Source organism: Prinia subflava, chromosome 4, assembly GCF_021018805.1.
Source record: "Prinia subflava isolate CZ2003 ecotype Zambia chromosome 4, Cam_Psub_1.2, whole genome shotgun sequence".
NCBI lineage: Eukaryota > Metazoa > Chordata > Aves > Passeriformes > Cisticolidae > Prinia > Prinia subflava.
This window is the reverse complement of record NC_086250.1, coordinates 65,286,120-65,312,013: the sequence shown is the minus strand read 5'-3', so window position 1 is coordinate 65,312,013 and position 25,894 is coordinate 65,286,120. Positions and strand designations below refer to the sequence as shown.

Sequence of the window (25,894 nt, the reverse complement as noted above, 5' to 3'; positions counted from 1 at the left end):
GCCATGGCACAGGCTGCTCAGCACTGAGGCAGAGGTTCATGCCTCATCTCCTCAAAACCTGTTCCTCATGTTGCTTCTGACCACAAGACTCTCACTGATTCAGAATTTCCAAAAAAGGGGGAGTTTTCCCAAACTGAGAACACTCATGGATGTAGAAGCTTTCAAACAGATTCAGGAAAGAAAAAGTCACTTTCTACAATGGAAGGCCTCCTTGGTGTTCTTTCAAGCCCCTTAGACATCTCTTTCATCAACAGCTGCAGTTAGTATGACTAAAGTGGCTTCTCCACAATGATTAAATCTTCACCTCTTTTTAATATAAAGCAAAGCAAGGGCAGGTGAAGCTGCTGTTTTGTGAGTAAACAGCAGGACACAGGTATTTCCAGCAGTTGCCTGGTGGAATAGGAAATAATTGTTCTCCTCCTGCTGTCTTGACCATCCTCACTTTTATCTACAGACTCATATTGATATAAAAAAAACCCTTTCATAATATTTTCCAGATGCTTTCTTACCTTTAAAAGATTGTGAAACTGAGTCTCTTCTCTACCCTGTTACACAAGGACTATCCTAAATTTGTTGCCATCTAAGTTCATTCAAATAATAAAATTCCACTGCTCCATACTTCAGTAAGAAGACAGTACTTATTTGACTAGTAATTAGTACTCTCCTTCCTAAGGAAAAAAAACCAAACTGAATCATGTAAGAAAGTGAATAAGAATTAATCCTATGTATGCCAGACACACACTCTGTGTGGCTGGAAGAGGAAGGATCTCTAAAACAAGAGCAGATAGAATTTACCAACTGTACACTTTGTAACTTTACTAAATACCTTTAGAAAGTATAACAAATATGTTTCTTTGCCAGTATGCATACAACCTTTCATCTTTTTTGCATTGTATGTTTTGCTGGCATAAGATGACACAAATAAACTAACAGTCAGTTATTTCAAGATCTTGAAATCTTGAAAGAGAAAAAAACCCTTCATCCTTCTTTAAACAATGCTTTTGTGAGTATAGACACCAGGTACAGGAATGCATGCTTGATTGCTGCAATACTGCCTGTCAGCAGGAAGAAAATGCAGTTTAAGGAACAGGTCATGGCTTAGACACCGTGTTTTGTGCACAGAAGGAACATGGGACTGTGCATAGAATTATCTAAAAATAACATACAAAAGCAGTGTATAGACATAAATAATTATCTCCCTTTTGCATTAGTCTGTACATCTTCCACCATGAAGAGTTAACCAATTTACTGCTGAAATGCTGTGGGAGATTAAAAATAATACTAAAACAGTCAGTGTTTTAAATATTTGTGCTTTACCCATATGCCTACAGCTTGTGTGATGCTGGAAATCAGACTAAGTGATTGCAACTTTCTGCTCTCAAAATCTAAGAATAAACCCACTGGAAGTCACTTAGAAAAAAAATTGTTTACCCTTCCATTCATGCTGAGTTCCAGCTTTCATACCCTGTAACAACTTGTTTTCTGTTTATGGCACTTGGTAAGTCTGGAAATGTGCTGGCTTCTCCTGGAGCTCCTGAGGATAAACCATACAGAATCTCTGCATCTTCCCTCAAACACCATTCCTCTGTGAGGGAAGAGTCCTGTGCCATTCTGTCCCTTCCTTCAGCTCTCCCTCGTTCATGTAAGAAAAATAATTTAATGAGTATGACCTGACTCAGATGAAATACATCTGACTCTTACATGCCTCTGTGGACTTGGAGTAAATTAGTTATTTCCTAAGTAACTCATTTCATTGGAAAAGGGTGAGTAACTTTGCAACATTTCTTGGGAACTCAAGGAAAGACTAGTCAATGCCTGCTTTTGCTTTCTCTTCAGCTTCTGTGTTATTTGCTGTAGACAGTTCACATATGGTTATTTTTATTTTTTTCCCCAGAAGAAAGCTTTGTTTTTAAAAATATTTTTTTCTGTAGCTCAGTGAGTCAGAAAATAATGTGAGAAACATTTGGATGAAAAAAAAAAAACAGCCACCATTGGAAGACTTAGCTAAAAAGAAGTGCAGAATACATAAATGTTATCATGATGAATTCACGCCTATTAGAATTGGTGATGACTTGCTATGTCATCTAATCTATTTTAATTTGTGTACATTTGCAGTCATCTACAAGTCTGGACTGTATTCTCACCTGTGGTGATATAAATCACAACTAATGATTCTTGCAGTGTGGCATTAGTTTGCATTTTAATTATTTCAGTTTCAAATATTGCACTGCTAATCATAATGGTACACGTTGTCCATCTCTAAGCAATTTCCTATTTAGTGTTTGGATCAAATAGGTCCAGAAGAGCTGTTGTACGACTTCTCTCCTTTATGATTTTACATAGTTTAGTTAAGAAATGCCTGCTGATTTATGAAAACCTATGGATTCCTCTAAGCTACAACATGGTCACACTCAGAGAGATATATTAATAAATGCTTGCATGTACATAATCAGATGAGAACACAATACTCTCCATTAATGAAATATGATCCATAATGAATCTTGCATGGGAGTGCTAATAACTGCCTTTAGGTTAAAGTGCTCAGATGTCACAGTATAACAATATCTGTCTTAGATGTGTATCATTATGGCAAGTAATTAAAGGTTACTTAGCTGTTAAATGGTTACCTTGGAGGAATCCTTCAGTAACATGGCTTCAAACATATATTCACAATGAAATTAATTAAGTAAATTAAACATCAGCCTTGTAGTAATTATTATATGTGCAGAATATCAGTCATAGAAATGTGTAATATAATTGGTCAGAGGACTTGAAGTTGTATCCATTTGCTATTAAGCATAAAACAGTCTTGGTTGTTCTTATATGTAGAATAAAGCTGATGCATGTTAAAAAGAACAGTGACAAGACTGATGAAGAGAAATGGAATGTCAAAATTATCACAATGATGTTCCGTGCTGCATAAGTGCAAAGCTCAAGTAGCAACGCTCTGATGAGAGAAGTATTAAAATTCACTTGGTCTTTTTCACACCTCTGCTGCTACATGGAGTTAAAACCTGGTACCAAATGACTTGAGTTTTGCTAACAGCTCGGTCTGACTCATCACGAGGATGCTTTCAGGGATTACAAAGTTGCTGCCTTCTTCTGTATTTAATATAAACCACACCAGAAAAGTTGAGCAAGCGGCTTGATGTGGATATAAACATTTTTTGCCACCTCTTAAAGTAGAAATATGACATGGGCCACATCAGTGACAGATTTTGACTTAAAAAATAATTTCCAAGCATTATGTAAACTGGCAGTGACAAATACAAATAAAGCAGTACATTCTGCTTTTTTATTCTTTGTTTAAAGAGAGACAATCCACTAGATAAATAGATCCTTCATCTGAGATCTTTTCATATGTAAGCAAGAAGGTGTAAAGTTCAGATCTCTGCTGTCCTCCTAAAACATTGGCTTTGCTCCAGGAAATGACATTATTTACATACCTTAAGTTTACTCTTTAAATGTTTTGCCTAATTATGTCTCCCGATGAAACAGAAAAGAAATAAAAAAAGGAATATGCATTATGCTGCAGAAAACTTTACTGACAACAGAGCTGGGAAAGTATTAGCAGCAGGAAAGGAAACATGAAGAATTCGTGATAGAAATCTGGGTTTTTTCATGTTCTGATATGTGTTTTTTATGCCAGTGAGACAGTTAAGAGTAGTGGCACCTTCTTATCAGTGATATGGAAAACATTTTGGTTGAGGATGACGACAATGTTAGGGGTTCTTCTCTAGTTCTCAGGCTTCTGCCTGGGGCAAGTCGTTTGGCCTTAATTGGTTTTGCTCTCTGCAATTCAGATTTCTTAAAAGTTGAAGCTTCAGTCACTGTCATGTGAAAATGGTCCTGTGTCCCCGGGCCAAAAAGAGTCCCCAGGAAAGGTAACTAGAAGTGGTAGAACTATTTGTCCACCTGATAATCTTTAGATGCCCCTCTGCACACTTATGGGCCAAGCCTACATGAAGTTCTCATATGTAGGAGTGAAAAAAAAGCCTTAATACTTGGTTTCTCATAGAATTGGTCAGTTCTCTGTGCTGTCGCTTCTCAGATAATACAGAATTTTACCTCTAAGGCACAGTAAAAGTATACTGATCGATTCAGTCTGATTCCAAGCCTGGAGACAGTTTTTGAAGGGGAATTAGAAAACAAACAGTGTAAGAGAGGACGATTATCTTCCAGTGAGTTCTTTTGCCCTGAGGTATGAGGGGTTTTGTTGTTGTTTTTTTAATTACGAACCAGTAAGTGTGTAATCAGAAAAACAAATGGTATCGATTACTTTTTCAAAGTGGTGACTCTGATCATTTCATCTATACTCCCAGATTGTTTGAAATATGGAACCAGCATAAAACCTGAAAGCATTTGCCATTTGTATAAATCAACAGTACTCTGTGTAGCCAGTGTTTATTTACAAGCTTACAAAGGGTTTCATAAGGGATATTCGTGTACCTACAATACAAACCATGTGTCAAACAGCAGAAAACTGCAGAGCAATAGCACTGTTGTTTTTTCCCTTTACTTGATCCAGCTTTCGTTTGCTGTTTGGCTAAGCATCAATGATTGTGAAGGTGGTATATCAACAATAGTCATGGCAGCATGTTTAATTTAATTATAGCTGGTTGAAGGGCTTAACTTCATTTACTCTGAATAACAATTTATTTTACTCTGTTTTAACAAACCTTTCTGTTTATGCATTTCATCATCTTTTGTTATAAGGAACAGGGATCTCATTTCATTATTTAAGTGAGGCAGTAATGAAAAAGTAAGTCTTCATCAATTTACTGTTGCTGCACCAAGGGTCTTTTTCTGGAATACTTACCAAAGAGAAAATCCCTTGAATTATGTATATTCTAGACCATTAATTTTGATTCCTAACTCAAAATCTGTGAAACTTATACTGAATTTAGACTGTGGAAAGATTTGGCATCATTTCTCATTGAGCATCATTTATAATGGTTTGGGTTGGCATGGAGGTTGGAACCAGATGATGTTTAAGACGCCTTCCAACCCAAACCCCTCCAAACCCCTTCCATTGGAACAACTGGCTCAGATTCCCATTCAGCCTGGCCTTGAAAGAAAATTTCTGCTATTTAACACAGAAAAACCACATTCTACCAACAGGTATAATATAATAGTGAATGATTCAGACTTAAGTACAAGATTTACATATTCTCTTAAAGACTGGTGGGGATATAAAAAAAATTAATGGGTAAAGTTGACTTTATTTAACGTCAGTCCAGAAAAGAAATTAAAAAATGGGAGCTGGGACAGCAAAGTGGAAGTTTTGATTGTGGAAGAGCTCTGCATGACTTTAACCTTGTCCAAAAGGAAACTTGTGAATGTCTCAAGCATTAGTGCAAATCCCTGCACAGGCATTCTCATTTCAGTTAAAGTAGCATTTCAGATTTGGTCTTAGCTGCCTGAAAGTAGCTGAAAATAAGCTGCTGTTAAACTGAGCTCACTGTGTCGACACAGAGTGCATGTGTTTACTGGAATCTCATTACATTCAAACACGGGGATACAAGTCTGCAGATTAGTGCTTGCCCTGAAAAGGCTGTTTAGCCTTTCAAAGGATTTTGCAGGAAAGCAAGCTGGAATACAAGCCCTTTCTGCTTGTCATTTGTAGGTTTGTGAATTTGGCTTTTATTTCTTTGTGCAAATGTGTTTTCATAGAGACAGTGAAAAGCCATGACCCTCTGTAAAAAGGATTACCTCGAAGGGAGATAGTAAGACTACAGTGTAAAGGATGGTTAATGCAGAAATGCTAAATCTTGCTGTACAAAGATTATAGCACAATAAATTTTTAACTCAAGGTACTTTCCAGACATTATAAAAACAGTCACATATCAGAATCACAAAATAAAAGTCTTTAAGAGAGGGCTAAAAGAAAATAAAGGAAAATGCCTCCTTTTTTTTTTGTAGAAAGATGATACAGAATCCCTTAAAAATGTCTTTTCTTTTAGCTGACATTGTAGCAAGTAGTTTAGATAACACTTAATGATTTAGATATTATTTTTACAATTAGGGTTTCATAGGGTATTAAAGATAATAAATAAAGAAATACTTTAAAACAGATAATACAAGAACATAAAGAAAGCATATTTCAGTTGCTTACAAAAAGCCTGGCATCTTACTTACATGAAGACATGACCCATTTGAATAAAAGAAATCAAATCCCAGTCCAGAATTATTTCTTTGGTGGAAAAAGAAAAAGAAGAGAGGTGTTTTTTAAGCTTACACCTAGAAATTTTTTCTTTTTTTTTTTTTATCTGAGTAGTAAGCAGTATGGTCAGAAAAAATTCTAGAATTAACCCTTCTAAATCTTCCCACAGAGATAAAAGCAGTATACTTAGGGGCTAACTAGGGTTTCAATTACTTCAAGAGTTAAACTGGTACAGTAGTTAAATAACTGTGGTGAGTCACCCAAGCTTCCCTACCTGCTTTTTTCTTTTTTGGGACCTGCTTATAAGTCACTTGGCCTCCTCTAGGCTCACAAGACTAAAGTAAGTTTCCAAAAAAAGTGTATGATAAACTGCAGCAGCAGCTGCAACTGCACCCAAAATCTTCGCCTAAAAAGCAGAAATTATGTTGTAGTAGAAGCCAGTTTGTTAAACAGAGGAAAAAAAAAAAGGTTGGATTTGAAGGTTCCTGCTTGACATAAAGAGGATTTTAAATGTAGTAGCCATCTGGTAAGAGGTGAGATGAGATGTAAGAAAAAGCATAAATAGCTACCACTCTAATTGCATAGGTGAGGGAATGAAGCATAATACTGAATTTGTCATAGCTAAACTTTCAGATTATTTCATTAAAAAGAGATTGCAATATTTTTTCAAGATATTTCAGTGAACAGTTGGAGACAATGAATACGAAAACTGCATGTTTGCTTTTAAAGTTGCTTTTATAGCCAAATCTCTGATGCACTGTCATCACTGACTACCTTTTGTTTTCTGTAGAGCTAGCAGAAAGAGCTAGTGTCTGTAGGGCTAGCTTGGCTTTGTGTGCCAATGTTAAATTAGAGCATTAATTACCTATGCAGTTAAGTGTCCAGTAAGGTGCTTTTATTAAAAGCAGTCTCAAAACCTCCTTCAGAAGGAACTTGAGTAAATTATTTCAATGTTTTCAGAGAGATTGCTCATATATGTGAAGTAAAACTGACACTGACAAGTTTTGATGCATTTACATGCTTCAAAAGAACAGCTTAAGTTTTGAGTTTTATAGGCTCTCCATAGGCAGCATCACAGGCAGGACACTCTGAACAGCTAAAGGAGAGAGATTTGGGGTTGCTTATAGTGCCAGAGAACACAGGTCATGAAATGACCTGATGAATACATGGCAGAAGTTATGTTGTAAGATTGGAGATGTTCCAAATTTTGTTCTTTCCTGATGTTAAAGCAATTTATTCCCTACAGACTTAGAATAGCTTATTTCAGAGGGTAGAAGTCATTTTACCTGATTTAATTCACCTAAAGCATACTCAGTTCATGTGGTCATCCGGTCTTCTCCTTAGGCAATGTAGAGAATTCTGCATCTTCAGAAATAGTGCTTTTCGTTCACATTTACCAGAGCACCTGAGATGTTCATGACCATCTAAAAAAAGGAAAAAAACCCCAAAAATACACTCAGAAGCAGTGCATTTCAGAAAAGTTCCTGGATATCGATTTAAATTTCTCTGAACTAGAAAGAATAAAATTATACATATTGAATGAAGGGAACTCAGGAAGCAGTATGAAATTTCAGTTACAATTTAATTGTACAAGACTTGAGGCAAATTATTGTCCATCTTAAAATAATCCACAACAGCTGTCCAAAACCAACATGGACTTAGGTATTCTGTCAGATTTTAAGGTTTGCTCTCTTGACATGTAAATCTACTAGAAGTCATTGGAGTTCTTCCATAGACATTGTCACCTAAGACAGTAGATCAAATCCCCATGGTGAATATCATATAAATAGCTAAAAACCTAATGTGATGGCAAGATAGATAGCAGTTGAAAGATGGGAATGCAGCAGAAAGAAGAAAGCATGTGGCCATTGTAAGTTAGTCTGTTTTGCATCCTGTTATTGTTAGTTCATTTTCTGTTTGCAACTTGCAGTTATTAATTTTCTACCAGTAATCTTCTACTTTAGCTGCTCTGTGAGTATCCTCATCATAGTGCAATTTGTAATAAATGAGTTTTTAACTTCTTATATTGGTTAAGAAGATTAAGAATGCAGAATTTAAAACCTGTGACCAAAATTTGATGAGACGACTTAAAATGAATGGCATTTGAGATAGAAAGAGGCTTCTGAATACCAACAGACAAAATCCAGACATCAGGAAAATAAAGTTAAAACATTCTATCTGAAGCCATTTCACAAAAAAAAAAGAGAGGAAATGTGTGACATATGGTATCGAGTGAGGCACTTGAAGTTGAGTCTAAAAATGTTTAAAAAGACAGCTGTTAGCTTGCATGATTAAAAAGGGAAAGGAAGGATATTATGATACATCAAGAAGCAAGGAAGTTATGAAGCCAGAGGTGGACTTGTTGAATGTTTGTTTGCTTTTCTTATCCAGTGATTTCTAATGTTTTTATTAAATTTATCTTCAAATTCAACCTCCACCTCTATCTTCCGTTCTGTTTCTCCCAGTGACATCAGTGCTGGCTATTAACACAAAAACTGGGTGGATCCTTGAACCCTGAAACCAAATCAAAGAACAGTTCAGGGAAAGAGATAGTTACATATCAGCTCTTCTTCCCTACAATATGTTTAAATAGATTAGATTATTTTAATAAGCACTGGAAGTGATGGTAACATTTAGAATAATATTGTCACGTGAATCTCCACTGGCTGTATATGAATCATAGAAGTCAGTGGAAAGAAAAAGAACCAAATTTGTCTCTATGGAATATTGTTGTATGCATTATCAGATCTTTATTCTAACAACTTCTTTCTTTTAAATTTTTGCTTATATGATAGCTTGGTTAATTGAGTTGCTTTAGAGCAGGAAATCTGTGAGAGGGATTTTTTGCTTCTGCTGCTGTTCTTGTAAAACTGCAGTGAATAGAGAACAAGTGGCAATTTGCATATGGCAATTTGTCCGTGCGTGGGGAACCCAACAGAGATATTCCTTGGGAATCACAGGAAGACTAAAGGCTAACTGGGCACAAAGGCTGATGTACTCTCCCCATCACAAGTGATCCTTCCCAATTTTCCTTGGCACGCTGTGCATAGCTTTGCATGTGCTGAGTAAGCGCGTTGCCATTTGCCTGACTGGGATTTGAGGCAGGACTATGTACCTTTGTTCATGGCACTGGACAAGGCTCAGGAACTAGAACATTAGCTTTTTGCTTTGGCATAGATTTCCTGGCTAAATTACCTAATTTCTCTCTGCCTCATTTCATGAGAACAGTCCAATCTGTTCAGAGCAAAGGCTCATTTAGCTCAGGACCTTGGTTCTCACCAGGTCCCATAATGAGTGTCAGGGAGGAGAATGAGCGAGCAGGCAGCAGTGCTTAGTGATATCGTCTCCCAGGCTCCAGCACGGGTTGTTCAGGGATTTCCTGAACCAGGGGTGGAATCTCTGTGTTCAATGCTTTTCAATGGCTTGGTTTTGATAAATTAGTACTGGCATTTCTTGAGCTCATATATCTTTTAAGTATCCACAGCATCCCAAGCCCTACAAATTGCAACATGGGAGGAACATCCCTTTATTTTATTTTAAACTTCTGCCTGCCAGTTTTTCATTTTGGAAAAAACTTGAGAATACTCTTCTTCTTATTTCCTTCAATGGGTATGTTTTCTGAGTTAGAGGACTGTAACTTCGCGCAGTACTGAAAATGCAGGAGTGCCATGCATTTAAAGAGGCATAAAGACATTGTTGATTTTGTTCTTTATTTCATTCCTAAAAACTCTGTATGTGAAATTTGCTTTTCCTGACTGTTACAGGGCATTGACATCATTTATTAAAAAAAAAAAGTAATTATGGTTTTAAGACCTTGAATTTGATCTATAAAATATGTACTACACTAGTGTTTCTAGAATTGCTTTCTGTGAAAAGAAGGAACCCATGAACACAGCTTTCCCAAGTTGTTCTGATCTATTCTAGCTGAATAGAAACACTGAAACATGAGAGGAGAGTGCCCTGGACTGAATGGCTTTGGGGAAGATGCTTAGTTATTGATATGAGAATAAAATGCCAATCTTGGAATTTAACTTCTCTGCTCCTGCTAATACCTCCTGAAACAGGAAGACAGCTGGGCTATTATATTTCAAATTCCATTTGTGTTAACTTTAATGCCCTCATTCAAAAGGAAAAGAAGGGGAAAGATGCACTTAATTCTCACACATTTTCTGTGCATCTCTAAATGTACAGTGTGGCCCCACTGGACCTTTCTGGCCTTGTGACTCTTGTGTTACAAGGGATCTCCAGCACCTTCCAGGTTTTCAGTCACTTTTTCTACAAAGCCATACCTCTGAGTTCTTCCCTTTCAAGGGACTTGCATTTCAAGAACCATTTATGGTTGACAATGTTTCAAAAACTGTCTCCTATTTCTCAGGGGCCTGTAATCAGTGTTCAAATCTGAGGTAAAGAAAGTTTCATCTCTAAAGAGAAGATAAGCTTAGCAGAGTTCAGAGGGTGCCTCAAACAGCACAAACACCTTTGAGATGTTTACTTCCAAGGTGATAGAAAACTGAGCAGCATTATCTTGCAGATGGTCTGAGAAGATTTTATTAAATAAATACAAAGACATGTGTTTTTCACCTACCAATTAGGTTTAAAATTTCCAGATCCGGGGCTAAGTTAGAGTAAGGAAACAGTCTAGTTGTAAAACTAAGATAAGAAGCAACTCAATCATTTAAAAGTTACACCTGTGTTGTGGATATGCAAAAAACATATGGATCCTTCTGATATTTGTTCTTCTTGATAATCTCCAAAGCTGACTTTGTTCTTTAGTTCTGTTGGCTTTCACTGGGATTGCACAAGCATTGATGAGGAGAGAACCCAGATTGTTGTCTAAAGGTGCCTTTGCTCATGAATAACAAATTAAAAGGGTGATTTGGCACAGCAGGTGAGATGATTAATATTTCAGGTCTTATTATTTTTGTTTGTGGATGTATGTGTTTGTGTGTAATCATATATTTCAAGGATGAACAGCTAAATGCAGCTAAACATTGAACATTTATCTGAATAAATGGAAATGAAACTTGCATTGTAAAACTGTAATTGGTATGGATTAAGAACACATGATTTTTCTTCTCATTGTTTATTGCTATTACTTTAATGATGACAAAAAGCAGAAGGGTGATGGTACAGATGCAGGTTTAGAAATAGTATATTCATCAGTTCAAACCTTTTAAATTGATGGTGATGGAGAACAACTGTTTTAATTCATAGTCATTTGGAAGGATTTGCCGTGACCTCAAGTTAACATGTAAACATGGCAAGGGATATGAGAAAGATTCCTCTGGTGTTCACTGAACTGGAAGGGAATCTTTCTGGGACTTCAGTGGGCTCCATGCTGAAGCTCCGAGAACAGGGCCAGAGAAAATACCCATGAAAGTCTTGGAGTCACAGCACATCTGGGATGGCACCAGTCTGTGGAGTTTAGTGCTATGGTACTTAACCCTGTGCAGAGCACAGGTCCTGCATAACTCAGTTCATGACCACAACCACTCCTCACTGTGTCTCTGATCTGGTGGTGGGGGGTGAAAAATGAAGTCATTTGAATGCCAGCTTTGTCGAAAACAAAACAAAACAACAAAACACCACCACACAACAAAAACAACAAAAACAACCAACCAAACAAAAAACTCAACCAAAAAAAACCCCAGTTGGTATGTTTGTCAGTTTGTTTTAACCAACAAAGTCAATCTCTATTATGCTGTACTAAACCATACTAAACTCTGCTACACTACACCATACCATATAATGAGCCAGGATTTTGGGCCGAAGTTCTGTTAAATGAAAGGCTTCATTTCTTCTTCAAAAATACAAATATCAGTAATTGAGTTACCTGGTTGGATGCTGATCAGCCCTATTAACACTGTGCATTCCTATTTATGAATATACATATATAGACATATTAGCTGAGTGTATTCGTGCCAGTGTCACTGATTCTCTCTCCTTCCGGGGACTCCTGGTTGCTAGAAAGGCAGGAAAGATAGTGAATAAAGAAGTGAATTTTAATGTACTTTTTTCAGTCACCCCGAATCAAAACCACTTAAATCCATCGGTTACTGTGTCAGGGAAGTTTTTGTTGCACTGGGAAAAGACTATCAAAAATTCTTTTTTATAAACCCCTTCCCCAACCAGTATGAGAAATGCATTGCTCTTAGACACAGTGCTGTGAGGAATAATTGCAACTTGTCACAGAGAGAGGTTATAATTATGTCTACTGTTAGTTGTCTCCATGTGCACAATAGAAGTTACCTTTTCAAATGCATTGTTCTCTAATGCAATACTGGTTATTAAAATTTGACGATATTATTACTTGCTAATGAAGAAAAATGAAATGAGGCTGCAGAAAGACTGGGTGCTGTAACACCGAAAGCACGTGGAGGGAACAAAGAGGAAAGAGAAGTGCTTATTGCAGAGATTTCAGATCTAAGCTTTGCCTCAGGAAAAGCAAAATTGCCCAAAGGGTCAGAATTTCAGCTTCTGTATTTCAGACTTTGCTTATGTCTTTTTAAAAATCTGAATATGTATCAAACACTGGTCTAGATCTGACACTTCATAGGCACCTCTGCATGAAATGCTGCAAATGGATTGCAGTATCTTAGAGACAAAAACAAAGCTTAATTGTTGTTGCAGTAGTTGCTGTGGTGTACTTCTCTGCCCCTTTGTTACTTGCACAAATTCTCTGAAAGTATGCTCACAAGGTTTTATTTAGGGAGAAAGAATTAAGTATATTTTTCTTGGCTTGCTCCTTATTCTGTCACTCATTTAGAGTCAGATTTTTGAAGCCTTTAATTTAGGTCATGTGTTCATATTAGAGACTACTTCTTTCTGGGAATTAAAAGGCAGATAGGATAAAAAAGCAGTGCAGTCATATGCCTTCATTTTCTGAAGTGACTAACAGCTCCAAGTATCAGAATTTTAAATTTCCCAAGAAGGTATTTGCTGAAAATCAGAGCCCTTGAGCAAGTTTTAAATTGGATGCCCAACTTGTGAGTGTGCAAAATCACTTGGGAAATCAGAAAATCTTGGCCATATGCTTATATGTTAACTCCACTTGACTAAGTCCTTTCTGTATGTTGCTTCCCCAATTTGCAGTCGTTTTTGTGTTGTAAATAAGATATCCTTGACTCGGAAAGTTCCCCAGGAAAACTGGATAACCCTTCTCTTGTTAAACAACACCCTAATTACAGAAGCAATTTTACAAACAATCCCCTGGGGGAAACATTTTTTTTCTCATCAGGAAGGCTCTTGAATAAAATAACACCTTTGCTAACTTCATTTATTTACAACAGGACACAAGACTGAGGCTGGGTTAGATTTATTGCCATTACATCACTGATGCTCAGTAATTCATAAAACATTGGGTCTAGGAGTCAGCACTGCTGTTATTTCCTCTGATGCCTGACCTCACCACAGTCTAATAACATACAGGAAATCCAGAAGACAAAGGGGGAAAGAAGTGGTCTTGAATGCTAAAAATAACCATAGAAAACTTGTACAATCATGTAATAGAGTATGGCCCAATAATTTATTTAACATAATAGTAGAATCTGCTAAAGCAATTAGAATCTGTTCCAAATGTTTTTAATGGAAAATATGTTGGGGGCAAGAATGAGAACTCTTAAAGAATGGAGACTTTTAGGTTATGTAGTTCAGTTACGTGTACTAGTTTTAGGTTTGTATATCTTATTTCTTACATATGCAGACCACTTAATAACTTGACTAGAACAGACAGTCATTGTATGGTGGTTATATTTCCAGAGGTCATCCTATATGAGCCAGACAGTCATCCTGGGTGATGTATTACACTTGACAACCCAGCAAGTTGCAATACAAAGGCATTCTAATTCTCAGTGTCCTCTGAGAATTGTTCAATATCCTTGATGGTATCTAGTGTCTGGTATGCCATTGGGATGACATTTTTGGTGTCTTTACTAATCAGTCAAGGTTAACATGTCATTCATGTTAACTGTGTGTTTGGTTTGTTTTGAGTTGTTTTCTTTTTTTTCTAGTCACTCCATACTTGCAAGAATTTCTAAAGCAATAAATAGTATAATCACACCACAATGAAAGTCATGTCTGCTCATTTATTTGCTGTGGAATTAGAACACATTACCCAAAATAAGCAGAACTTTAAAACTGGTGCAAATAGGTAAATGACATCATCAAGGTAAAACAAAACCAAACCCAAAAAGCTGTTGCATGAAAGTCAGGTAAGTCTGGTGAATTTAGTTTGTGAAATATTTCAAAAGCAAGCTCACACACATGCGTATCTTTTTTGAACAGCTGCTCAGTTTGACTGTGCCTGCCCTCCTTTTATTTACATATGTTGCAGAGTGATTTGAAAGAGGCTATTATTCATATAAGTACCAATATTAGTATGCAGACTGGTATGTTCAGGTGTGAACAAGTCTTCACCATTTGACATTGACACTTGGTTTCTCTCCCAATCAGAAGCAGAAGCACTTTACTGATCATGAGCTAGGAATAATGAATAGCTTGAACCAGCTGTTCCTGAACAGCCCAGTTGGCTGTTTTCCCTTTCATTAAATCCATTGGATTATAATTAGATAGATAGATAGATAGATAGATAGATAGATAGATAGATAGATAGATAGATAGATAGATAGAAAGATAGAAAACATTTCCCCTTTTACAAAGATGTATGGTAAATTAATAAATATTGATAAGTTTACTTTCAGAAGAAAACAAAGTAATGTGGGGTGTTTGATAATTGACTGAAAGACAGTTATTGAGAGGGTGAGTTGTCCAAATTCAGCCTAGGGAGTCAGGTTTTCAAAACTTGTGCTTTCCATAATTGTCTACTGCATTTTAAGGCATGTTCTGAAGATAAGAAGCTAGGCAAACTTTCCAGTAGAAGTGATATATAGGGATAAAAGAAGAAACACAAAGCAAGAGCCCCATTTTTCTTTCAATAATCTACAGAAATGAAGCATGGAGCTGGTCATCATTGCAACAGCTTTTTTGTCTTGATACCAAAAGTAACTTTCAGCCACCAAAATATCAGTGAATAGCTACAAGTAGAGGGGAAAGAATATCTCTTGAGTCTGAAGAAGAGAACACATTAATGCAGAGACTGTTTGAGGGGTCTGGGAGTGATCAGGTAACAGGGCAAACTGCCTGAGGGAGGCACAGAAAGGTGGGCAGATCTTCATAGATCATGATCAGTTTTGTAGATAAATATTCCTCAACAAAGTTGTTTCTCTGTGCCCTGTAGCACAGTGCAGCACAGCCATCCCAGAAAGTTTCAGTTCCAGGTCCTGCAGAAGCTGGAGTCCTTTCTTTGGGAACACCATTTCACTAAAGATGTGTCACTTAGAGTGATTTCCCATAGGATTTTAAAACTGATATTCATAACTCAATTCTGCTAAGCCTCAAGTTGGAAAAACAAAATGTAATAAAGGTGTTGCAGAGCCCAGTGTCCTCCAGATGTGTGCAGGTAGAACCCTATAGCCTGGTTTACAGGGAGCCTGAAGACTAAAATGTCAGAAGCCCACTGTGTGCAGTTTTCTTTTTTTCCCTTTTTTCTTTTTCTTTTTTTTTCTTTTTTTTTTCTTCTAATAATTAATGATTTAACACAGTTGCATTATTGCTTCAATCACTTTTCACCTATTTCCCTAATGGTTACCACTTGCCTCAACATTTACATTTGTTTTAATATTTGTATTTTTTGCATAATTTCTCACATTATATTTATTTGCACTTGTACTTTTTTTAAAATAAAGCATTCCATGGGGACAAATTTAATAAAAGTTTCTCATTAAAAGTTCTGTAACAGCATGATTCCCAAACCTGAAACCAAAGTCTTCATATTTAACAGTTTTCATGACTCAATAGATTAAGTGTGAAATAGGAAATATAATAACAATAACAACATAGCCATATCCTGCACAGTTGTTTCACTTAAAATTATTCTTGAAAAGTAACATAATTCATAAATAAATCAATTCTCACAGATTGAAATTTACTCAAAAGACTCTCTGAATTAGCCTTGATGTAGTTACAAAATGTGTGCACAGAAAGTTGTATGGGCAAGAAATGAAGCAAAAATTCACTAATATTAATATATTGGAAGGCAGGAGAAAAAAAAAAAGGTTGGGGGGGGAAGAGGAAAAAACCCAAAGAGCAAAATCATCAAATTTCTGTTTTGCAAAGTCAGGTGTCTCCAATCAGCTGCCTCTGCAGTGTTCATTTCACAAAGGTTCTTAGCTCAGACCTAAATTTGTATGGAAGTTCCTCTGTGGTCAAACTGCAGCTCTGAGCTGCTCTGGCTCCTCATTCAGAGGAACCTGTGGCCTTCTGCTGTGACCAGAGCAGCAAATTCAGCCCCCCCAACTAATGCCACTATGTAGATAGGATAAATCCAGACCTTAACAAGTCTGAAAGCTTTTCCCTTGAGTGGGAAGTGGAGCTCTGCCTTTTGTACTTTCCAGTATTGAATACTACAGAAAACAAAATATTTCCATGCCAGCAACTTCTTGCTCAGTTAAGAGACATTGCCACTGGCCTTAAAGTCTTCCAATGCACAATGGATGCATTGTTATACTCCAGGCATTCTGGAAATCTTTTGGAACTATTTTTTTCTGGGATTTTGGGTCTGGAGTGTGGGGTTTGTCCTTTTTTTTAGTTTGTTTGTTTGTTTTCCTTGATCAGTTTATTTTATACAATACTTCATCATAGCACAACAGAGTCTGTGTAAATAGCAAGGGGAATGTCAACATCAAAAATTCTTACAGCTATGGCCAACTCTACCTTTTTAATTAAACAAAGATTGTGATAGTTCCTAAAGCTCTTGGCACATTGCATGTTTCTGGACCATTCTTTGTTCAGCAGCTTCTTGTGGAAATCAGTTCATCCCTGAAAGATACCCTGGAGATGTGCTCCTTTCTATTTGTGGTTTGAGGGTTACAAGAATAAGGATATGAGTCCACTCTATTGCACTAGAGTGGATGGGGAGCTTCACTGCTGTCATTCCATGCCTAATAATTTAAACCAGTAGTAACTCAATAGAGCTGTACCCAGTCCATCAGCAAAGTCTCTTCAGATCATTTGCTTGCACTGTATTTATTCATTGTTGACCAGCAGTGGTTTCACTGCATTAGGCTCTGCAGTTCTGGGATGATTTCTGTGAGAATTGCCAGAAAGGTTTCAGGAAAAAAATCCCCCTGAAATTCAGCAGTCAGCACTGCCCAAACTTAGGATGCTAGGTTCATGTTTCCTCACTGGCCACATGCTCACCTGCAAGGCAGTAGTACTAAACTGGGAAATAAAATGTATATTTACCAATAACGTCTAATTTAAGTTTTCGTCTCCCTTCTCTTCATTATGTTGAGACAGTACTGGGTGGGCTAGGTAAAGGCAGAGATACAAAAAATTCATGTAAGAAGTTACCATACTGGGTATAAATATATATATATGTATAAATAGGTATGTAGTAGTTATGTTTATGTATATATAGCATTATATTTATTGGCTCACTGGCTGACTGAAGCTATTCAGTAACAAGATGTGAAGTGTCTAGTCAGATAGCAATGCCTTGTCACCACTCAGTGCCATGACATGACAACTTTGCTTCAGTCCTGTTTCAGCTGGTTTGGAAGCAGGTCTCTGGAGCCTGGAAGTGGCAGATCATTGGAAATCACGACATTTTTTTTTCCTTCATTTCCAGGACTGAACTGTAGTTCTTTTTGGCTAAATCTTGCCATCTATCATGCTATCTGCTACAGGAAAACATATGTTTTAAGGAGCCAGAAGCATTATCTCCTACCATGCAAGGCATTTACTAGGTGAAACAATTCATGTCATACCATGAGCCAGCAGTCAGTTGTTGTCTTTATGGGTTTGTGGAATTTCAAGACCTAAACAATCTCATTTTCAGTGGTTTTACTATGGATTATAAAGTAGCATCAATGAGATATAAACTTAGTGTTTAGTAACCCATAAAACATGCTACAGCAAGGTTTTTAGCTACAAGGATCTGTAAAAAAGTTTTGAAGTACATTGTAATGTCCTTTTGGGCTGCCAGTGCAACTAATGAAAGGGTTTAGACAATAAATTGGACTAATTGTTGAGTTACAGAGGCCTTTCTTTGATTTTTTTTTTTCTTTCTTCTTTTTGCATTTCTAGAAACTTTTCTCCCACCTGGCAATCTTGCTTTGTCATGAATTCCTGTCCTTGATTCTGTAACAGCCCTCATAAAACTTTGCAACATTGAGCATTTGTTTAATACAGAGGGGGTTTTGCTGTCTATGGCTCAGGCATTTGCTGACTCACTGCAGTACCATTCTTTGTATTCAGTTAACTGCAAAACCCAAGAAGCAGCAAAAATATTAGCTGATCAGAATTTTTCTGAAAACAATGTTCATTCTTTCCATCTAACAGCTCTTGTCTGTACTGTGCAAAAGAGGGCCACACTCACATAGTCCAAAGACCCCCAAAATCTCTGAGCAGAGCTTTGTTCTTTGCTATCTCCAGTCAAACTGATTAAATTTGTGTGGAAATGCTGCAGAAAAGTGAATAGAATTACCTATCCCAAGTAATACTGCTTCCTAGGCTTTTAAAATGGTGGGTGGTATGTAAAAAAGAGTTTATTCCTCTTTTGCCTGTATGTTCTGTTGGTTTGTAGATAGAGATAGGTTGATTTCAGCACCCAAAAAGCTGTTTGGGCAAGTTGCCCTGTTTGTGACAGGTTGACTTCCTACAGCATGTTTATCAGAGCTGCCTGGGGACTCAGACTTACCATGATACATTTGTTTGGCACTTAATGGTGATGTATTTATTGTCATTATTACTCACCCATAAATTTGGAAACTTACAGTACGTGTCTCTTCATTGCTTTTTAACTGAAATGTGAAAACACTGTGGGATTTCCCTTTCAGGCCTCTTATTTCAAATGTTTTGTTCCACAAACACGAAGAGTAGGGTAGATCATCTCTGACTTATGTTGACCTTGGTCTCCACTTGTTCTTGCCCCCTACACACCAATATCTGTAGAGTTACAGTGACATAAACCAGAGGAGTACAGTCAAAAATCAGATCCTCCTTACACCAAATCACTTTCTACATCTGTTTCCTATTTGTCTTATAATGATACATGGGATTATTTTGGGAATATATTTTGCTTTAACTGTCATGCCACTGACTCTGTAGCCTTATCAGATATCCATTGGTGTGCAGGTTGAGCAATTATCATCTACTAAGAAGAAATGCCAAGAAAATGTAGATTCATAACATTTTTCAATAATAGCTTGTAGCATTAGTGCCATCTTCTATTATTGCAGTTGAGGTTTAGCATTCTCGGCAATTTACTACTTTTATTTATTGTGCAAGATCTAGATATGGACCCTACAGTAGAATTCCAGAAATATTTTTCTGTTTGATTATTTATTCATCTCTGGTTAGAAGGAGCAAAGTCAGAAAACTGGAGAGAAGCACGGAATGTGTCTGGATTATTAAGAACCAGAAAGAAAGACAACAGGAAAGAGAGATATGTAAAGCTGTGTCACATACCACAGTTACAGGATGGCTGTATAAACATAATCAGTCTGGCTGCATGTACAAGAACGTGCCTTAGGAGATTGAGCTTGAATTCTGGGATCAAACTTCACAAAGCTGTGTCCAACCTTTTTATCTTACAGTGCAGTAAGCCATAGATGACTATCCACCCAACAGTTCATTTTCCCTTCATCTTTCTCTTCAGTGAATGGAAAAAAATGTGAAATCCATCTCACGTTCTTTTGAAAATGTGTAATAAATACACAGAGATATGTGCTTGTGTGATGTAATTGAACAGGCCTGTAATAAAATCTGTAGCCTGTGACTTACAGAGTCATGGACACAGTGGGTTTAAAATAACATCATTTGGAAGTGTGTTTGGTCACCAGCCTGGCCCATGCCTGGGTTCAGTATGGATGAGCAATATAGGGAAGGCAGGTTGCCAAGGAGGGTGCTGCTTCCAAGTTGGAGATGAATCTTTTCTCTTTGGGGCTCCTTGACTTAATTAGGTGTCAATGCAAATTAACCACAGTGCAGGTGGGAAATGGAAAGCCCAAGTTTTGATGTCTTCACGTCTTCTATGAGTGCTGAAGACTTCTGTGCAAAAGGCATCTATTCTTCTGATTTTATCCTCAGTACAAAATGTAGGATAAACATACTATTCAAATTGATTGGCAGACTTGGTCCCTCAGTTAAAGTCATTAAATGCACTGAAAAGCCCATTGCTCTGGATTTATTTTCCTTCATTTGACTTGGTGTTGACGGAGGCTCTTTTTAATCTTTGTTTATATTCCCCTATGATTTGCCCTCAACCTGTAAATTTTAAAAGTTTTTTCACAAGGTACTGAATACTGCTACTACTACTACTACTACTACTACTACTACTACTACTACTACTTTTCTGATGCAGTTGAAATTGAATTTGAGGATGTGTATAAAATAGTAAGTCACTAATACTCAGTCTAGGAAAAGCAGAATTTAGCATTGTGTTATGTGCTAATCTACAGTGGTGGCACATTTCAGAAAGTAATAGTCAGTAGAAAATAGATTTTATCTTTTTTTCAGATAAAAGTTTCAAATTACTGCTTCTTCATTACTATTACTCAGATGTATTCTCAGTGAAAGCAAAATAATTCAATAAAACCATGAAAATTAATATGAAAATAAATTATATGTGAAGTGGAACAGAAGAGACACAAGCTATTTATCTGTATTTTTGCCTTTGACCAGCACTCAGCACATACTGATTAGAGAATGGGAACTTTTACCAGATCTTCACTTAGTGCAATTTGACTTCCCTGAAGCCACAAACCCCGCTATGACTCACATATACTGCACACTTTTTTGTTCAAATTACTTAGTTTTCTTTCATCAAATAATGTTGCTTTTTCCTGTTTTGTTTTTTTTTTTCTTTTAAATTTTACAGGACAACATTTTTAGGATGGAAGAGTCACATTTTGAAAATGGGCGAGGGAAAAGCCCTTATGATCCCAAACTGCTGACAGCTTCACTTTTAGTAGGTAGGTGCTACATAACGAATTCAATGAGAGATGCATTCACTGTAAATAATTTGCTGGTTTTCTGCTTTTTTTTTTTCTCCTTGCAGCACCTATGATAGGTATTTATTTTATGCAGTTTATTTCCAGGTTAAAGTAATTCTGGTTTACTTTTAATACAGTTGACCCAAGTGTCCTGAGGTGTAAACCCAGGTTCAGGTATCACAAGAGCTGCTTTATACCCCTGCAGGACCTTGATTCTGCTAAGTGTTTTTCCTCCTCACATCTTGGTGGGGGCATTTTAATCACCCAGTTAACAGGCTGGCCACACTGGTGGTCACACAAGCACAGCTGAGAGCTAAGTGAGAGCAGGAATAAATAACTCCTTACATCAGTTTTTCTGCCAAGGAATGTCTGTCACCCAGCTTTACCTTGCATGGGAGCTGGAGATCAATGAACAGTCACAGGTCTTGGCCCTAAGGTGATATTTCAGCTGAACAGATCTGCCTGACAGTAAATAAAACTAAATTCCTGGCCAGAACGAAAAGATTTAAATAAATTAAGTGTTTCTGAATTGGTAATACTTCATTTCATGGAATATGTAAATATGGAGCAACTGGACTGTGTCAATCTAATTGAACTAATGCAATTGATTGAATTTATCTAATTGATTTAACTTACCTAATTAAATTAAAGATGTTCATTGTTATTACTTCACCTTCATAAAAAAAGGCAAAAAAATGTTTTGTGAGACTAAATTAGGAGGAAGCACATTCCTCTTTCCTTACACCTCTGCCTAGGTGTAGCCACCTTATCCCTAACATCCTGACATGTAACTTTCTGGCAATTTATTACAACTTCAAATACAACAATTGTTTCAGAAAATTGGAGATTCTCTTATCTCAGAAATCTTCAGGAAATGAGACATAATGGATACATTGGTTTCTTCAGGCCTTTGTCCATATTGTTAGCCTAGGGCCTTGCCTACTGTCTGCCCTTATTCTGTTTGCATTGCATTTAAAAATTAAGCTATTCAAAATAGACAGCAACAAAAATTTAATCCTAAGTGTGTCTCATTTCCTGATCTTAGTAGCCCATAATGATCCCAGCTGATGAGCTAACCTGGGGACACACACTTTTTAACAGGAAAAACAGGAAAGACATCCACATCTTGCTGCAGCTTGCACCCTGTACAAACAGAAAGGAAAAAAAGAGTGTGTGTAAAAGGCCAGTGTATAAATTAGTGCCTGGAGCAACTTGAATTTGTGGCAGGGCTACTCTCAAGCGAATAGCTTTACTATTTACTTTAATATATAATAAAGAAGAGAATGATGACAAGCCAGTATTACATGGTATACCCGGTATGCAACTGCACAAAGTCAACAGCGTCTAGCTTTTCACATTCCTTTTTTTTTTTTTTCACTCAGTCCATCACAAATATGATTATCTTACTTCCTTCGGCTTAGATTTCATGTCTTTAAAACATCTTTGCTTTCTTGAGCCCACTTCCTGTCACTATAATTTTCACTCCATGTATATTTCCTCCTAATAAAGAATAGACTGAGCATGATCATTTGTTTTAAATCAGGCCTCAGTTACAGACAATGGCAAATGGTGTAAATCAAGCATTCAAACCCAGTGACTAATTTCTACTGTACTCACACAAAACTCAGGGTGAAGCTGAAATTAGCATTCCTGCATCCTGAACATGAGCAACCTTCTTTTTCTGCCTCCTTATAGGTGCCTCACACTGCGTTACTGATTCTGATGTTGCGTTTACTTCAACCCTTTTCTGCCCAGTGTGTATTGCAGAGTGTGTATTTCAGAGGGTGTATGGCAAATTCACCGCTGGTTCTTTGCCTAAAAATAACTCCTCTTTGCCAAAAAACCCTTTGTTTTTTATGGTAAAATGATGACCCAAAGCAAAATCATTTCCTCCCCCCAAAACTGTTGAGAAACAAGGAATATGCTGGCCAGGCAGTGACTGCATGGGGAGGTTTGGTCCAACTGCTCTCCAAATCTGGGAGATGGCAGTGAAGCAGTGAATGTGGGCATGGAGGCCAGAGGAGCCTCTAACCACAAAGACGTCACACCAAGGACATGGATGCACTGCTGCTTCTCTCTCCTGGGCTGAGCTGTAACTCAGCTGCTTCTGGCCCTTCACGTGACAGAATATTTGTCCTTCTAAGTGACCATGGTTTATCTGAGATTTAAGACAACTATGTAAAAGAATTCCCCAGCATTCATTAAAATGCAATGTTACAATTAGACATTCAAAGCAACTATCAGGAAAGTAAAAAAAAAGGCTGAGAAGAGTAATTCAGATGGTTCCATACAGGAGGGAAACATTATCCCTCTTCATCATCAGAAACACTAAACAGATATTTTGCAAAGTGTGGAAGGAGAACATGTTTTTGACACCATAAGTAGAAAGTAAATTTTAGGTAAGTGAAATGTAGGAATTTGGGCAAAACATGAAGGTTAATTTGGAAAAAGTAACTTCAGGTCTTTAATAGCCATTAGTTCCCAAGAAGCCTATTCTATATTTCAGCTGAAACAAACTCTTACCAGTGTAAAGAGGATCTTCAGTTTTCCCTCTCTCCTAAAAAAATCAATAGTATTTGGAAAAAAAACCCCAAAAACAAACAACAAAAAACCCCCACACTAAAGCTAAATGAAAATAAACAGTTCATGTTTATTAAATCTTTCCAATATTTTCCATTTCCATTCCTTGTTCCATCCACCTGCAAACATTTTTCATTATTTTTTTAACAGTTGTTCATTAAAGTTGGTTATTGCTGTCCTACTCTAAAGTAAATGCCAGCTGGGAGCATGATATAACTAGTTCCTAGTAATGTAAGAGCCTATGCAGCCATTCCCATCTATGTGCTGCTAACTAAGCAGTCTCCATTTGAGTGGGCTAATGCATGAAATGTAGAGACTGAGAAATCCCTGGGCACCACTCATGAGTATTCCAGTGCAGGAGGAAAATGAGAAGCAGCATGGTTTCCAAGGAATATAATCACAGGGGAAAATATCACTGAATGTGTTAGACTACAGGAATTGCATTAGGATATTTAAAAAGAAAACCTTTAGAGAAGGAGGCAGCATTGTCCCAATATCAGTTTGTTTAGGGAAATGACCATTTGGTATTTTCAACAGCTTTGGTTATCCAGAATCTCAAAGCTTTTTATGCTTCTGTGTCTCATTGATTTTTTTCTTTAAACAATTCACGTTTCCTTTTAGAATTTAACAATTATTTAACCTTTCATTTAAAAAAAAAATTTAAAAACCAGTTTTCGTGTAAAAACCAGTTTAGATACCTTAATCCTCCCAAATATGTATTAATATGATATGAAAGAGGTTTTCACCAGTGAATAACTTTACTACTCTATTTCTTAGAAGTTACCTCGTAAGTACATATGAGGTTCAAGATTTTAAAATTACTGTACTTTCTGGGAAGTTTTAGCTATTGGCTTCAAAAGAAATGAAGTCAAACCACCCCTATGTCTGAAAATCTTACCTTTACTGAATAAACCTTTTAACCAAGGATAGATTTCATTGGTGAGCCCTTTTATCATTGAGAGTAATTGTGACATTCAAGGCTTGGTTTTGCCTATATTCCTCATTCATTTAAAAGGAAATTTAACAGATCCTTAACTTTCCACAAATTATTTTCTTTCAGAATGCAATCTGATTTAAAAGCTGAATACAAAAAAAATATCAAATATATGCCTATTGCTTAGTTTTCAACATTTTTGTATATCATGACCTTGGGGAGTTATTCTGACTTCTGTGAAGTTTATGTGCAGTACAGACAAAAATGGTTCCTCCCCTCCAAAAATCAGCATTACAATGGATTTTAATTGTTGCTTCTTTACTTAGTAAAGTCAATATATGTATTTCTGTTTACATTCTTGTGTCAGCGTGCTCCTCCATTACAATAGGTGTTTTTTGTCCAAAATATGTTTTGTAGCTATGCAAACAACTGAAGGCCATCCTTTAGTTCTGGACAGTTGTTCCTTTGTGCTGCTGGGCTGGAAAGACAAAGTGACCAGGTTTTTTCCTTTTTTTTTTTCTACTTTATTTTTTCCCTTCAATAAATGTTTATGAGTTTTCCAACTATTAATCTCCACTTTCTTCTTAAAATTTATAAACCTTCTTTTAAAACTGCTGACAATAGAAATACCATAGTGAAGACTATCCATGACATTAAAGATTCATTTTCCAGACTAGCAATGAGTAAATTTGAGTCCAAAAGAAGGTATGCACAGGGAAATAAAGATGAATATACCTCTATCTAGACAGGAGGCAAAATCCTCATATAGCTTTTGCATAGCACTAACTCAAGGGATGTGCACATCTGGGACATGACTTGAGGCTCACCCTGAATTTTGCGAAAATTATCTGAAGCCTTACAAAAATAAATGATATTCCTTGGTATTTCTGTCTGGAAGAAGTCAAAATCCCCTTTTTGCATGACTACAGCAGATCAGCTCAAACTGCAGGCACTGGTCTAGGTATACTGAAACTTGGAGGGTCTGTAGTAGGGATGATAGGAAGGTCAGACAGTTTTCTACAGACCCTTCCTCATTTGAAACATGCTGAAGCCAGTTACTGGCAAAACCTTTATCTTGTCACCACTGAAGAAAAAGTACCAGCCACAAGAGCCTTGTAGTGTCCTCTTGGGCTGAGCTGAGTCCACCCTGGAAGATATGTTCAT

General features: G+C 36.9%; 1 protein-coding gene across 3 annotated transcripts in view; it reads left to right on the top strand.

The window, feature by feature from the left end:
* SEMA3A (semaphorin 3A) overlaps positions 1-25,894 on the top strand; it is a 237,311-nt gene that overhangs the window by 148,709 nt on the left and 62,708 nt on the right. For all 3 annotated transcript variants that reach the window (XM_063396993.1, XM_063396992.1, XM_063396991.1), the window contains one exon: positions 21,102-21,195. In XM_063396993.1, coding sequence (XP_063253063.1) covers positions 21,102-21,195 — 94 coding nt within the window. The remainder of the gene's footprint in view (positions 1-21,101; positions 21,196-25,894) is intronic.